General features: G+C 43.0%; 1 protein-coding gene across 1 annotated transcript; it reads left to right on the top strand.

Annotated features, from left to right (window-relative positions):
- Nucleotides 1-5,328: 5,328 nt before the first annotated feature.
- Nucleotides 5,329-13,885, top strand: DDIAS (DNA damage induced apoptosis suppressor). The gene is made up of 5 exons (XM_062514158.1): nucleotides 5,329-5,416; nucleotides 7,072-7,200; nucleotides 7,957-8,118; nucleotides 9,201-9,318; nucleotides 11,087-13,885. Exons 2-5 carry the CDS (start codon nucleotides 7,088-7,090, stop codon nucleotides 13,565-13,567), a joined length of 2,874 nt encoding a protein of 957 aa, XP_062370142.1. The 5' UTR covers nucleotides 5,329-5,416; nucleotides 7,072-7,087; the 3' UTR covers nucleotides 13,568-13,885.
- Nucleotides 13,886-16,570: the final 2,685 nt, after the last annotated feature.

Below are 16,570 nucleotides of genomic sequence, written 5' to 3'. Positions count from 1 at the left end.
TTAGGTATACACAATGTGAAGTGTGGATGCATTTCACAGCACAAAGACTTGCATGTGAATTTATGATGAGATACTGACACAGGTGTGAAACCTAGAAGTTATGAAATGCAACCAGAATCCTTATTTCGGAACAGGTGACAACTGACATGTCTTAGTTCAAAAGACAATCTGATTGAAGGACCAGACTGAGTAAGCTGCTGAACAAATATTAATTTATACTTGTTATACATTGGTTCACAGACAAATTCATATCAGTTCACAAACTGTGGTTGAGGTGAAGTGTTCATCTCAGCACAGAATCACACACAGCCATCAATTATCAAATTGAGTGAAGAGACGCCACATCCACTCTCCTTTCTAAGACAAGTTTATCACTGAGAAGCCTTCAATTAAGGAATTTTATACACTCTCAGCAGTACTGCACATAAAGCACCACAAGTCCTCAGGCTGTGGTTTTTGCAGCCCTGATTTGTGTGCCAAAGACAGACACAACAGTACAAAACAAGGCTCCCCAAAGGTCAGAACTAACCCCAGACCCATCTTGGTATGCTGTAAGATTATTTCTACCTAGGTAAAGAGAACTAGAAGGATCTTTGATGCCTCACCAAGTGATTCCAATGAATTTGAACTGTGGTCACAGGCACAGCTGCTTACAAAGAAGCCATCCCAACACAGGTGATCCTGATACTGCTCTGTACATTCTACATATCATTCTCTCTGTAAAGTTCTATTTTGGATGGATTCATATAGCACACAAATCACAACCAACTACTTGGCAGGCAAACAAATTACCAGAGACTTGCCTACAAAAGTCACATTAGTACATCGGAAAAGCTATAAAGGAGATAATCACCCCCTACACAGACAAAATTTGTTAAAGATGCAGCAGATGGCAGAGTTTCTCCTTTAAGGGCCATGTCCTCTTCTAGGTCTGCACAAGGTACCTTTTTACTAGGTACATAGAAGGAGCAAAGGGCTGAAACACAGCAGTTACATTTGAAGGGAGAGGAAAAGAAACAATATCACAAGACAAAACAATAAAAGTTATTACATACATACACTGCTTGACTGATTTATCAATATTCTAGACTTTAGCCCCATCACGGATGTCTGAGAAAGTGGTTAACAGGAGGAAGTTTAATGCAAATGAGCATTGGGCTTAACTCTGACCCTGTTATTCATCCATTTTTATGAAAAAAGATTTAAATGTCACTGATTCACAATAAAAGCTGACACTAAACCCTCAAACAATGTTACATGTCTATAGACTGCCATGACCAGAGGCTCCAATGTGAATCAGTAATAAATCATTCACAGGGATCAAGAACTAACTTTTTAGGCAACAAATCAGATAAGGAATCCATTTACACTTTCAAAGTTTTCTTCTGTAGAAGTATTAAATATTTAAAGACTATTTAAAGGTATTTTTATTAATAAGTATAAAAGTGTTTCCTTTGTGACAGCATAGTATTTTTGCCATATTATGAAGTATTTTTATATTGAATGCTTTTAGATAAATTATTTCAGCTTGTGATGAAAATCACCAAGGAGAGAAACAAGAATCAAAACAGGGACCTTAGATAAGAAGAAAAGACTTGTCAGCAAGGAACACAGTCAGATAATTAATGTCATAAGAAATATAATGTAAACAATTAAACAAACAATCCTGAGAGGTGGCAAAGTATCACCACCCTTATTTAACATATTAATCATAGTTTTTATGTTGCACTACAGAATAATAATGCAATTACAAATTCCCAGACAACAGCACTGAGTGCATGTTTCATCAGGGCTGAATGCTATCAGTTCTACGCACTGTGCTACTGATAGTGTGTCCTCTGCTCTCTGTGATTAGACAGCTCGTGTTTCTCACACTCTGTTCAACAACATTAGCAAGTCCTTGGACAACGAAAGCAAGGATTTCCAGCCTGTAAAGGGGCTCCCTCTTGCCTGCAGCTGCCACTCTCAGCCAACATGATTTTGCTTGAAGCATGAGAGGAAGAGAGAGAAGGGTGAACAAGATGTGGCATCAATATTTACAAAAGGTTGTTACTGTGACTCTTCCCTCCCTTCTCTCAATACCTATCTACATTCCAAAATCCATAGGTCTCAACCACACAGCAGCTCTGCTGCTTTGCTGGCAGCTCGACGGCACCTGGGCCGTCAGTGCCAGAGCTGAGGAGAAAAGCCAGGGGACACCACAGTCCTGGGAGGAGATGAGGACACAAGTGTAACAGATGGTGACAAAGGGTGGCTCTGAACACAGCACAGAATTAGTATCACTGATACTATGATAACAATGTGCAACAACCTGTGTGCCACAACAATTAGGGTGAATTACACCACTACTGCAGGAGTGATATCCTGGCCAGCACTGGCCACACACTGCAGAAGGTATCTGCAGTATGCTTACAGCACAAGCTCCAGGGCTGTAAAAGAAGTTAATGCAGGGACACAAATCTCAAATTACCAAAGTGAATGTGAGGCAGAAATGTTGCCGAGATGCAGGAATTCTATGATTTATGCAGGGAGATCCCTGAAACAGGAGCATTCCCAAACCAGTAACACTATATGCAGAAGACTGTAATCTCAGTGGATGGATTTCTCACTAAAATCATTCCCAATCTATCTCCACCTCAAATGACAGAGACCTTGACCCTAAAATTACTGCACAGCTAGTCACTATAATCTTACAAAGATTATCTGTTTTCCTTACATCTATTCCCTGTTCAGTGTAATCTCCCCATTTTGCTCACTCCATCATAACTTCACCTTGTACAAAGCTGAAACAGGAGATATTCAATGCACATATCATCCAGGATGCCCAGCCACAAGTTGCACCAAGAAATGTTTAGATAGGATATTAACAAAAAAAGATTATTCACTGACACAGTTATCAAGCACTGGAACAGGCTTCCCAGAGAAGTGGTTGAATCAACAACCCTGGAGGTGTTTGAAAGAGGTGCAGACATGCACTTGGGGGCATTGTTTAGTGGTGCATTTGGCAGTACTGGGTTCATGGATGATCTGAAAGGTCTTTTCTAACCTAAATTCTTCTATGCCTGTAAATTAAACACCTCCTTCGCACCCCGCCCTATGTAGACCAGGACATGAAATTCAGATGGCATACTACAAGCCTGATGCTCAACAAAGCAAGAGAGTAATAGAAAAACATCCTACTCCCTTACTATGCCTCCCAATAAAAAGAACCATTGCCTCCCCTGCGAAACTCAGCTACAGAACAGGGGACAATGCAGACACTCCTTGACACACCAAAGGAACTGTTGCCTGTTTTTATGAAAACCTATGAACGAGGTGATTTTTAAGTCTGATTCAAAGAAACCACACCAACACTTAAAAGACAACACCGCAGAGGCCTCCATTCTGCCCACGTGCCATAGATTTCACCAATGAATTGGCGGAGGAGACAGGATGACAAAGCTCAAGTCAGTAATAGAAATCTGTTCTTTGTTCTACGTTTGCCCTTTTTCTAACTGAAAATGAAACTCGAGATAATGGTACTAAGGAGATAATATAAAAGTGGATCTTTATTGAAGGCTTTCAGAAGCAGTTATGGAAAGACAACCACAAAAGTGCAGCCCTACAGAAGTGAGTATATTTTTATAGGTTTTAGGACTTTAGTATAATTGATAAAAAGCAGCAATTAGGAGAAAAAGCAGGGACATAATTCCCCCCCAGGTCAAGCCCCTTCTCTGGAGCCCCCACCCCCCTTGGCAGTAGCTGTACTTTAGCCATGAAACCCATCCCAAAGAGATGTTCTCAACCTTGGTTCCCAGGAAGAACCAAGATAGGAGAGGGGCCTTGGACCCCCTAGGGCTGGGAGCTCTAGAATTTGTTTTGTCTTTTTGCCTAAGGAAAGGCCATGGAAAATTACTGAGAAAACCAGCCACTAATACAACAGGCTATAGAGCTACATATATATGTGCGAAGAACGTACAAAAGAAAAAAAAAAAAAAAAAAAAAAAAACAGGCGAAAACCAAAAGGGCATCACCATCCAGTGGAAAACGTCCCTGCTCGTGGGAAGGCGGAATTAGCGGGATCTCCACGGTCCTTCCCAACCCAAGCCCTTCCGTGATTAAACAAACCCACAAATCTGCTGTTTGCAGGCACGGTCTAGGTGCAGCCGCGGAGCGCAGCGCGAGGGAGGGAACACGGACGGCAGGGCCAGGACACGGTGCACGGACACGGAGGAGAGCAGCCTCCCCGACGCTTCAAACAGCTGCGGAACACTCAAGGCTTGGAACGCTTTAGCCAAGAGAAGCGGCATCATCCAGTGCTTTTTAAAAACCTGCCAGCGGTCGTGTCCCGCCTGTGGCTCGAGCGAGGCTCACGGCAGCGGAAAACGCCCCAAGCTCCCGAAGGAAATTCACTCCCTCCCTCCACCACCGGCTCCCACCTGCTGGCTCAGGTAGCGCGTCAGGTAGCGGCCGACGGACAGCGAGGCGCTCCGCTGGCGGCGGAGCGGGGCCGGCAGGGCACCGGCCGCGGGGAGGAGCGGCAGGAGCAGGAGGAGCCGCAGCATCGCGGCGAGCGGCCGGAGCAAGAGGAGGAAGGAACAGAAGCAGCTTCGGCCCGGCCGCTTTATACGGGCCCAGTCCCCCGCCCGGGGCTGCCCCGCGCGGCCCCGCGGGGAGCGGCGGGGTCCTGAGGGCGGGGCCAGCCCCACACGTGCAGGGGCGGGCCCTAACGAGCGGCGCCTTCCGATTGGCTGCCGGTCGGCTGTTGGCTCGCGCTCGCCTTCGCGGTTGGCTGAGGCGGCTCCCATAGGCGTTTCGGCCGCGCGGCGTCCCGCGGGGAGGCAGCGATTGGCCGACCCGCTCCGTCTCGCCGCTCCGTGCCGTGCGGGGGCGCGGCCGATGTTTTCGTTTTGTGATTGGGCGAGAGGGGCCGGTCTCCCCTCTGAGTGCGTCGCGATTGGCTGAGAGCCGCCTCGTCCCGCCCCCGTGGCGGCCCTCAGCAGCCGCACTTCCGCCTTTCCGTTCTACCCTCAGGCCCTGGGACCGCCCGAGCGGCCGAGCCCCGCTGCTCCCCTGGCCCGGCCCGAGCGCAGCCCACGCCCGGGTAAGTCGGACCGGACCGGACCGGACCGGACCGACCGACCGACCGCTCGCTGTCGGCCTCGGGGAGGCTCAGGGATGCAAACGGGAGAGAGATGTGTTAACGACTCGTGCTTTGGTTTTCCTTAGGGAGAGAGCGAGGCGGCGGGATCACCAGAGGGCAGCAGGAACCGCGCTGGGAGCCGGGCCGCTGGAAGGCAGCGAGCGCGGCAGGAGCAGCTGGAGGGCTGCGTGATGGTTCCCCGGCCGGGCGCTGAGGTTTGAGTTGTTTGGTTTATTACAAAAAGTTCAAGTAAAGCAGATCTGTTCGTGCCGACCTCTTTCACTCTGCGTCCAGGTAGCGTGTTCTATATTTCTTCCAAAGGGAAATAGAGGTGGAAATCTTTGAGTCTGTTTGCCCTTGCCAGAACTTGTGTGAGCAACTTAGAGGCTGTGCGATATCTCCCATATTTTAGTTTAATACTTGCAGTGTTCACTGTTTTCTGGGGTATGCGTTTGTGTTGTTTTTGGTTTTGTTGTGTATTTTTTAATGTCTTTTAAAAGTGCAGGTAACAAAAACTGTGTTAACTTTGTTTCTAGAGTTCTGAGTTGAAAACAGGTGGGAATGAAGTGCCTGCTAGTTTCTCCAAACACGCCTTTTTGGGCAATAAAAAAAAAATCAGACTTAACTGTATTACTCCTTTTCTATATATTGATGTGTTTTCCATGTACTTTTTACTAGTTATCTTGTACTCAAACAAAATCTTTATAGCTAAAACAAAACAGTTCCCTTTTGGTGAGAGCTGAAGGAGTTGCAGGTATGCACCATTCAGTATACTGAGTCAAATGAGTCTCTGTTAATATGTATGTTCTGAAGAGATGTTTTTTTCTAATTTTGTTTGGCCCCCCTATTACAGCTTTTCCCTTTCCCTACCTCTGTTTTCCAGATGTAGGGAATATTTGGATTCTTTTGTCATCTGAACTACTCAGAGTAATGAGTTTAGTCACTCACATTTTTCTAGTACTCAGTGTTACAAGGTCTTGTTTTTATCAGGACGCTGGGAAAGGTGTCCCAGAAGGCAAAGGAATAGCCTGTAAGTTAAACTTTCTGGTGGCAAAATATGAACAAAACATCATTGTTGATTATAGAATGCGGGATTTTTTTTAACCTGTAAAACCTATACTTGAGTTTCCTCTATCTCTTTGGTATTTTGCCTCTCAGAGTTTTAGGATGAAGATGTGGAATTCCCTTCCTATTCTGCATTTTATTTCAAAGAGAGATTTATATTTAGCTATGGCTGTGATAAAAGAGCTTTTGCAAATGCAAACTTGTAAGGAGTCATTTAGTTCACCTGGAGAGAACATTTTGGTCATTTAAGTTGGAGCTCTGTGATTTGGGCAGTATAGTATAATAAAGCCAAAAATAAATCTGCAGGAGAGTAATACTGAATAAAAATAAACTAGTCCATATTTATTTAAATGTTTAGTTCATCATTTATTTGTTAAATCTGTGCAGCCTCTGTTGACCAGGAGCTGCCTCTTTAGCTCAAAGAGTGTGATATAGGAGCAAATGTAGTTGCTGTTGTGAGCCTTTTTCAAGATTTTCTGAGTAACCTTTCCAAGTCATTGGTGTTGAAACATTTGAAGAATTACAAGGGCAGAAGCATTTCAGTTTTTAACCCCATGTTGTGACTTCACCCTAAATTACAGGAAATAATTAGAAAGCCATTTGCTGCAGTGCTGTGCCCAAGGATAATTCTAATAAAGATCCCTAAATGCAAATGAGAATTTGCATGATCTGTGTGCAAATGCCATGAACAGTTCCTTCATATTACATAACTTTATCTTTTTTTTTAAAAAAAAAAAGAGTTAATTAATAGAATTTCTATTTCCAACAGAGATCATCATTTCCTGAAGACCACTGTTCAAAATGTTAAAATACCCCAACTGAAAAAAAGTTAATATTAACATCTTGTGAGAAATCTTTTAACCATTTTGTCTTACTCATTTCAGGTGATGCTGTGAGCACATGAATAGTGTGCAGGGACTCTTGGCTGCCTCTGTGATTTCCATCCAGAATTCCTGCTTTGTCTATCCTGCCTGTCAAAACTGCTTTTCTAGGCTGACACTGGATTCCAGGAGGTACATCCTGTTTTGGGGATCATTTACTGATCTCCATTAACTTGGGGATCTCTGTTAGCTGAACACAAAACGAAGTGGTGAAGAACCAGGCCTTCCAGATCAAATCCTGATTTTATTTTTTTTTCATCTCATTCTACATGTGCAGCGCACCTGGGAGTCCTCTATGACTCTTCACTGAGTGCATGTCCAGAAAGGGATGAGCTTTCTTTTTTAATTGCAGTGGTGGGTGAAATCTCTGACACACAGAAGAACAGTAAATCAATGAATGTCAGCACATGGAAGGAGCTGACTTTGTAAAACAAGGATATCTGTTGTTTCAAATGCTGAAGTACGAGATAACAGTGCTGCTTCCTGATTATTTTTTTAAACCTAGGTATTTATACTCAAGCTGCAGGGGGAAAAAAAATCCCAAACCAGAATGAAATGGGGAAAAAATCAGTGCAAGGAATTCAAAATTGCACCCCAACAGTCTCTCAAAGCCCACTGTCCCTTCAATTTCACAACAGGCTGGCATTTAACAAATCAGTGAAAGAAGCCAGAGTCATTCTGTCATAATAGACACATCTTGCTCTGATCCTTTGGTAAGATTAATGCCTCAAGGAGTAAAGAATAAGAAAAAAATCCTAGAGTTTTTTATGGAATATTTGATACATTATAGTAGTAATACTTACGGCTGCAGATGAATTCTTACCTCAGCAGCGATTAACAGAATTTCATGTATTCAGTCTTTTTTATAATTTTGCTGTCTTTTGTCAGGTTCAGCTGTCTAAAATGTGGCTGCACAGGTGAAGCTAAAGATGCAAGCTACAGATACAGGCTGTCCCTAAAGATTGCTGACACTAATGATCTGTTTGACATCACTGTTTTTGGAAGTTGCTTAGATCCATTCTTTGGGGTCACCGCAGGAAATCTGCAGAGGTAAGGAATAGATTGTCTGACTGTATAGCTGCTGCTATTTATTCAGCCAAAAAAACCTGCAGTGAGCCTAGGTGGTGGGAAGATGAGTGGGAAGTAACTGCTAAAGTGCTCCCTTCCAGCATTTCCTTGGTACCCACCACCTTGAGAAAGTGCTGAAGTTTGTTTCTTCCTGAAATCTTGATGTTTTGAGATGGATTACTTCTAGGTAGTAGAAGAAATCTTCCACTTGTCTATTGAAGGCAGCTACTACCTGTTAAGTAAGCCTCATTGCTTGGTTGATTTGGCTTCTTCCTTGTGTCCTTTTTCCTTTTTATGAGATGATTGAATTCCCTTTGTTTAAGTAAGTTGGCTTTGCCAGACAGAGCTTCTGGGTTTTCTTTTTTAATGGTTTGAATACACCTTGTGACTCTTTGGCAATATGACCAAATTTTCCTCAGGAAAGAGAGGATTTCTAAGAAAGTCTGTTAGGCCTTAGAGCCTGACCACCCACATTATAGGGTTCAGATTTTCTAAAATGTGAAACTGCCAGGATGGGATATTCAGATAGATTCCTTGCTTCTTTCTCTAGTCTGTTATTTTCCAATACCTTGTGTTATCAGTGGCTCAAAGATGAATTGTTTGCAATGCCATATTAGCAGCATTAATAACATGCTCGTGACAGGCATTCTGCCCTACACTGCTGTACTGCTGTCAGCCATGAAAAACAGTTATTCCATGTTTTACATGGATACTACCATGCTGTAAAGGCTGGGCAGGAAGGATGTGTAAGGAATAGCAGCCTCTTGACAGCACTGTATGGTTATTGTGTTGGCAGAAAAATTACAACTACGTGGGGAACACCTGAAAGTCGTGTGCATATTAAACCTGTTCAGAGTGGTTGTTTACTTTATCTAACAAATTACGTGAACTAAAGAATTGAATCTATAGGTTCATGGTTTCCCTGTTTTCATTCTAAGTTTAGTTGAAGCTAGCACAAAATCTTCTATTTAACATGTGTCTTCATTACAGCTATACTACAGCTAAAATGCAGTGTTAGGCTTCTTCCTCTGTTAGTCCAATACTTCTGTATGTTTTTATTCTAGGTATATTCAAGACTTCAATCAGCTGTCAGAAGAAACAAACACAGAGTCATCTACAAGGGCGTTAGTTCAAGCAGTGGAAACCTGTTTCATTGGAAAAAGATTTCTATTTGGAGTGAAGGTAACTTTTAGTCCACATTATGGCCTTTAATAGAGTTTCTGTAGCCAGTTAGAGGTATAGACTGAGTTATCAAAGCTTCACGTACAGCGTCTGAGAAAATGTAAGGTTAGGACAGGAGAAGAATTCTGCTTCTTTTCCCCAAGTCTCCTGTGGTGTTTTGGTTTTTTTTTTTTTTCCCCTAATGAGTCACATCCAAAAATCAACTTGAATGGCAGCAGTCAGCTTAACAGCTTGTCAGGGTGCTTTTTGGAGAGCCTGAGCAATGCCAGCTCCTGTTCATATCAGTAACAGCTTGGAGTCTGTAAAAAAACCATGTATGGTTGGAGCAAGAAACAGACTCTCTTTCCAAGCACTGCACTACCTTTCCCATGCTATGCAGAAGCACATGCCCTCAGTAGCTTCTTAATATTTCTGGATTTAAGAGCATTTTCAAAATGTTAAAATACAACTGCTCAACATCTGCATTAGTGGCTCTTTTATGTGTTTAACACACTTTGAAATACTAGTTTTTAGCAATATTTCAATAGAAACAGTCTGCAAGGTTCTCTTCAAGTGGTGCTTATGTGAGTCATTCATATTATAGAATCTATGAACTAAATCCTACCTGGCAGGTGTTTTGCCTTTCCCACAGGTACAGTGAGGCTTGTATCTGAATTGAGAATTTTCCTGATGTACAACATCTTAAGTAATTGAAGTTGGAGGACTTAATGGATTAACTTTACTTACCTGGAACACTTCACCAGGTCTCTGGTACTGATGCCTTGACAAATATAACTAATCCTAGATATCACCAGCCTTGTGGCTGCTTCTGCACACACAAGAGCTGAACACACATTTGAAGACTGTTTGTTCAGCCCTTGGCTGTAGACATTTTTGTATAGTTGTGTTCAGCTGTGCATACAGTTGTACCATCGCAGATAATACTGCTGATTCTGATCAGCATAACATACTTTATAAATGCTTACCTAGGAGGGTGTTGTCCTTGGCTAACAGCCTTCAGCTTCAAACCTTGCACAGATTCAGGGAGGAGGAGGGTTGTTGGAGATAACTGTATCTGCTTTTTGGCCTCTCTGGCTTTGCCAGACCTTGAGGGACAGATGAGAAAGGGTTTATCCACTTATTAAAATATGAGCTAATTCTCTCTCTGTTTAATGTCATTTTTCACCTGTAATTTTGGTGTAGACAGAAGCAGGTTTTATAAAGAATTGCAGTTGAAGTTCCTTTGAAACACTGTTCTCTAAAATAATCTGAGCAGATAAAGGTTGTAGCTTATTTCCCTTTCACGGATGTAGTGCACAGAAAGTACCATGCTGGCTTTGGCAGCTGAGCTGCCAAGTCAAGTATCTGGTACCAGAGTGCTTTGTTTCAAGTGCTGCCCAGTGCCTCCTGGATAAAAGCAATGCACTGGCCTTAGGCTGCCAGCCATTCACACTGAACTGCACTAGAGGAAGCCCGGAAGCATCCAGTGCCCTAAAAGGGAGGAAGAAATTTTCTGTGAAGTCCTTTCTCAGAGTCCTTGCTTGTTTTTCCAGCTCCAAAATTCTGTAATTGCAAAAAGCAAAGAACCTCTCACTGTGATGCCCTTTACAGCCCTTGCCAAGATTTATTTCCCAGGGACTGCCTTGTGTGACAGACCGATTTGTATTCTCTTCCCTGCAGATCCTGACAAAAAGCGAGACCTAAATTTACGCCTGACTTAATAGACATGTGTTCATATTTTTTTTTTCCCTGTAAGTTGGTTGTTTTTTTTTTCTTTCCCCCCTCCCAGGGTTGTGCAAGGGAAGATGAAGGGCATTCTGCTGCCAGCAACATCTTGCAGAAGTGTTCCAGAATTAATAGAAGTAAGAGAAACCTTGTAGCATGCCAGATCTTCCCACCGAATGCTGCTGTTACTGGCTTTACTGTTATCAGCTACTTAGATTGTCTCCTGCAGTCGGCAGAATTCAGGAGCTGTAATAACAGCTCTTATTTACCTGATGTGTCATCAGCTCCCAGAGATGAATCTATCAGTGAGCTCAGCAGCTTGTCTAGCCTGAGCAGGAGCTCCTGTGTTGTTCAGTCTAGTGGCAGAGAAAGTTTTTTATGGTGCTGGCAGCAATCCTTCAGTCTGACTTCATCTGTTGCTTGGGTAACAGTGGAAGACTTCCCCACTCTGGAAGTGGGAAAGCTGGTGAGTGAACAGCATGAACAAGAAGAGAGGCCTGTCTCTGCAGAATTGGGCACTGTAAGCCTCAACAATCAAACTCTTTGGGACTCACAGTTTCTCATCTCCTCTGTGAAGGAAGGAGATAAAGAGAAGGATAATGAATCAAGTTCACAGCTTAATCAGACTGACAGTATCTCTGCAACTGATAAATTAGAAAGAGTTTCCTCTTCAAACGCCGAATGTTCACATGGTAACAATTCCATGTTGTTACAACTTCCCTCAGAATCTGAGGTAAAAAATAATTACCCAAAAACTAATAGTAGAAATCATTCCCCCAAAAAATCCCACAACTCCCTTGTTTGCAAGAGAGATGTCTCAGCTCCTAATCACATAAATGTAGCTGGAGTGTCTCAGGTGGACTCTATGCTCTGGGAAGAGCTCCCATTCTCAGAAAGCCTAAATGAATTGTTAGTTAGAATAGAGGATAGCAGGAATGTTGTAACATCACCCAGCCTTGATGCAGGCAAACGAGTCCATCTTGAAAGTAGCAAATTGGGTGTAAATCTTAACAAATCATATTCCAGGCAAGCTGTAGGTGATTTGCCTGCGCCCAGTGTCTCAGGAAGGTTCTGGTCGCAAGCAGAGAATGATAATTGGGAGAACACAGTGTTTGCTTGTCTTCAGTCCAATGCAAACTCTCCAAATGATGTTTCACAATGTGAGTCTTCCCCTGGTGATTTATCTTTAACCCTCAAGGAAGGTGGAGCATCCTCACCAGTTACACCAGAGCCTTCCGTTTCTCAGAGCAGATGTATGCAGTCCAAAGAAGCAAATAGTGACCCTGCAAATTCATCTTGTATTGGGCTGCATGGAGCAACCTTCTGTTTAAGAAAGGGCAAGACAGTCACCTGTGTGCATTTGGCATGTGAAAGCTTTTTAGCTGCTTGTGAAAATAAAGAAAACTGTTCTACACCAAGCCAAAAAATGGATCTTACACTCACAGGGGCCCAGGTCTCTGATCCACCAATTCCTAACAATGCAAGAAGGATATATAAAAGAGAATTAAAACCATTGACAGAGCTGTCAGATAATACCTTCAAAAGTGTTGGTAGGAAAGAGCTGCAGTGGAGCAACATCTTCCCTGAAGGCAGCTACAATGCTTCTGCTGATCTCTTTGATGCAAGTATAAGAGAGGTAGCAAAACCTGTGGAATTCTTAAATAAATCATGTAATTCTTTGATACAGGAAGATACTTTGGCAGAGAAGGTTACAGCTGAATCAATGCTTTCTCCTGGAGGTGTTCCTTGTAACAGTTCAAAACTGAGCTCATCCCTACACAGGTCCCCTTATGCTTTTAGCAAGCAGAGTACGCCTGTAACTTCCTCCTTTTGTGATTCAGAATGCAGTTCGGTTTGTGCTCAGGACTTTGTTCCTTATTCACAGTCAACTCCTATGACAAAACCTTTGCAGAAACTATGGCCTGTTGGGGAAAGAAGCTCTTTTATCACCATCTTCACCCCTAAGAATCCCACTAAAATCCATTCCAAATGCAAGCGATCCAGGTCTTCCTTTCAGAACACTCAGCTGCAGCAGCTTACCAACAAGTTAGTTAAACGTGGGAGACCAAGGAACAGGGAAAACGAAGAAAGTGGTAGCTCTGCTTCTCAGCAGGTCCTTAACAGCCAGCTGCCTGCCAGCTTGGAGGAGTGTACCCCTCCATCTTCAAACAAAAGGCTGAAACCAGCTGCATCTTTAAATTTGAAAACAGTTAGCTGGGCTACTGACTTGCAATCCACCTGTGTGCATACTGGCAGGAGCCCTAATTCTGAAAGCAGAAAGAATGGTGAAAATTATGAAAATCTCATCCAAAATGGGAGAAGAAGCCCTGGGGATAGAGCCAGGATTCTAACAATTCCTCTATCTGCAAGTGTCACCAAGACCTCGTTTTTAAATGATCCAGTCCTGAAAACTTGTTCCTCTTCAGAAGGGGACAGTCACCTCTCAGGTGGAAATAATTCAGGGGTTGTGTTGGAAGGGCCTACAGTCTGGTCCCCTGAGCTGTTCTTCCAAGCACAGACCTCTTTCTCCAATAAGCCAAATTAATAAGAAAAATACATTTCTATGCTGTGTTCTTTTAAATGATTTTTTTAAACTTTTGGCAAGGATCCAGTGGAAGAAGAGAGCTATTTAAAAGTTAAATTGTTTATACACCTGTTGGCATATGTCTTGCAAAGAGGAGTTAGGTTAATTTTCAGACCTTTGTACCACAGAGATGAGGGAAATTACAATTTGTAGTTATTATATATTCTTGAAAATTATTTAGAATGTGCAATAAACACTTTTGTAAATGTGTAAATGAGTATTGAATAGATCTCACTTCATCAAGTACAAGTAGGTGAAGTGTTTTAATGTTCACTGTTGTCTTTTCATCACAAGAGCAGCACTGGAATCCATGTCCACTCCAGATCCTTGCCTGATGACTCTTGGGTGAAGGGCCAAGTTTTCATTGAAGATTTGATGGTGCCTTGTATCTGAGCCCATTTGGGATCCTGTGAAAGCCTTGAGTTTGGTGAAGGGGACTATCCTGAGAGCTTGGTAGAAGCTCCCAGTTTTCCTACTGGCTTTTTCAAGTTAGAGACTACTAGTGGCAGATTCTAGACAGTGTCTTTCCTCTCATTGCTTTAAGGTCTTCCATATCCCCAAGCCAAAACCAGCTGCATTTAGGATCATTGAACAGAGAAATCTTGGATCTGCTGCTTCTAAGCTTGTAAGTCAGGTCCTGCAAAAGGATGTGGGAATCTGGTGGCACAGGATCAGAGCAGCCTGAAAATGCTGACATTTTATTGTGAGTGGGAGTTTTTAGGTCCTAGTGTGGCCCGGGGGGTGGAGGGGATGTACCACGCTTGTAAGAAGCAGAAACAGACCTAAAAGTACTTGCTGTGACTTTTTCTTTTGAGGTATAAAATTAATATGAACCATTTACATTGTGACTCATGACAGGGAGGGATTACTTGGTTCCTTATCAGCCACGAGGTGGATGTTTTTATCTTTCTGTGCTTGAGGCCTCATATAATTTCTACAGCACCTACGTAAGCCTCCCTCTTTGTCCAGCAGAGTTTTTCAGGAATAAGGGCATTTACTCTCACTACCTTGTTCCTTATTCATGATTTTTAGCATGGATCACCATCACAGAACATACAGGTAAACTTTTTCAGTTTCTCAGTCTCTAGCCTAAGTTCTGTACCTTCTGATCAAATGTTTTTCCCTTTGAGGGATGGGAGGGAGAAGGGTATTTGGAACCAAACAAGCTTCTGTAGCTGAGCAGAGTATAAATGAGGTACAGCTTCTCCTGCCAAGGGTGCACGTGTGCTGAGACTGCAGGCATTCCTGTTGGCAGACCCAAGAAAAAGTTACACATTGTTATGCAACAGGTCTGCACAGGTAAATTGCTTCTACAAAGAAGCTTTTCCAAGTCAGCATTGCTTGGTTTGGTTCGTTTTTTCCTCCTTATTTACAGTTGAAATCTTGGAACAGGTTCAAAGACTAGCCTGGCACTGAAAGGACTTGGAGATCACTGAAAGACCTTATCTCTTCTTGCTGTCCCCAGCAAGATACTCAAACACACCACAAACGTTCTTCTGGTGTTTAAGGATCCTGCAACAGCAGATGGCAATGGAAAGAGGCACAAAATTTCTTCTGACAGGTCCAAGCCTGGAGCCCTGCAGTCCCTGAACCCTAGACATAAACAGAAGATAAAAGAACATTTGTTACAACAAATAGACAGAAAAAGAGCAGAATTAGACATGACAATTTTTAACAGTGTTTAATTGATGTTTTTAAACTGAGAGAGAGGAAATCTGGGCTAGATACACAGTAAAAATTCCTCACTGTGAGGGTGCTGAGGCACTGGCACAGGTTGCCCAGAGAAGCTGTGGATGCCCTATCCCTGGAAGTGTTCAAGGCCAGGTTGGATATGGCTCTGACCAACCTGGTCTGGAGGAAGGTGTCCCTGCCCATGGCAGGGAGGTTGGAACAAGATCTTTAAAGTCCTTTGCAGCCCAAAACCATTCTGTGATTCTGTGACCAAGGTAACCAGTGAATGGAGTTGCTTGCTAAGTGCAATGCCAGTAACAGCACTGTTACAGAACATGTCAGGGCTCTGCTGTAAAGGACACAGAGCTCCCTATCCAGGTTTCCTTGCACAGCCAGAGGGATGGGAGGTAACAGCAGAAGTTGTAAGGACTTTGCAAGCTGCTGCTGAGTTGCCCAGCTGAGCTTTAGCCCAGCAAATTTGCACATCAAAACTACACCAGGGCTGCTTCAATCAGGGTAGGGCAGGGCTCTAGGATGAGGCCAAGTGAAAAGGCCTGGATTTGTGCCTGCATTTACCAAGTGCTGTGCCTATTGAAAAGATTTTATGTATTGCAAATAAAATCCTACTTGATGAACCCTTGGGGCAAGTGGAAAAGGATGAAGAAATGTTGCCTGCCTGGAAATCATGAATCTGCATGTATAGCTTATGTAGAAGAAATGAAAGACTGCATTACTTATACCCAAATCACGGAGCATAGGAAAGGCAATACAGAAAAGGTTTTAAGACATCATAGCACTTGAAACCAGTTTTTTCCACTACAGCACATAATAGGGTGCTGCAGTTATCATTGGCTCTTTAAGCATGTCCTTGTGATGAACTGGACAGATACCCACTCAGTCACCAGGAGTTAGAACTGATCCAAGTGAGACACCAGAGATGATGCAGCTGGCTGTGAAACACTGCCAGAGCTTCTATATCATATACCTGACAGCATCTTGACATGAAATGTTTGGTGCAGCATGAGTGATTTTTTTTCAGCAGACAATTCATTCACATACTACAGTAAGTGATAGCTTTGGTGCAGGCCAATGTGATTATAATTACAAGCCTGCACAAAAAGACTAAAGCTCAGCATGTTTAATTCTGAGGCTAATAAAACTGAAAATGCTTACTGGGTTTGTGATTGATTCCTTGCACATAGAAATCCATAAATCAAGACTAGATTTTAAATTAGGCAGGACTGTCTGTGCCATAGCATTGAAATTAAAGCAGGGCACTCAGATCTCCTGTGC

The sequence above is a fragment of the Cinclus cinclus genome, chromosome 2 (genome assembly GCF_963662255.1).
Source record: "Cinclus cinclus chromosome 2, bCinCin1.1, whole genome shotgun sequence".
NCBI classification, from domain to species: domain Eukaryota; kingdom Metazoa; phylum Chordata; class Aves; order Passeriformes; family Cinclidae; genus Cinclus; species Cinclus cinclus.
The sequence above is the reverse complement of the archived record's forward strand: the minus strand, read 5'-3'. Positions and strand labels throughout refer to the sequence as shown.

Coding starts and splice junctions, on each gene's coding strand:
- DDIAS (XM_062514158.1), top strand. CDS start 7,088: ATGAATAGTGTGCAGGGACTCTTGGCTGCCTCTGTGATTTCCATCCAG. Junction 8,119..9,200: donor ACCGCAGGAAATCTGCAGAG/GTAAGGAATAGA, acceptor TTTTTATTCTAG/GTATATTCAAGACTTCAATC. Junction 9,319..11,086: donor GATTTCTATTTGGAGTGAAG/GTAACTTTTAGT, acceptor CCCCCCTCCCAG/GGTTGTGCAAGGGAAGATGA.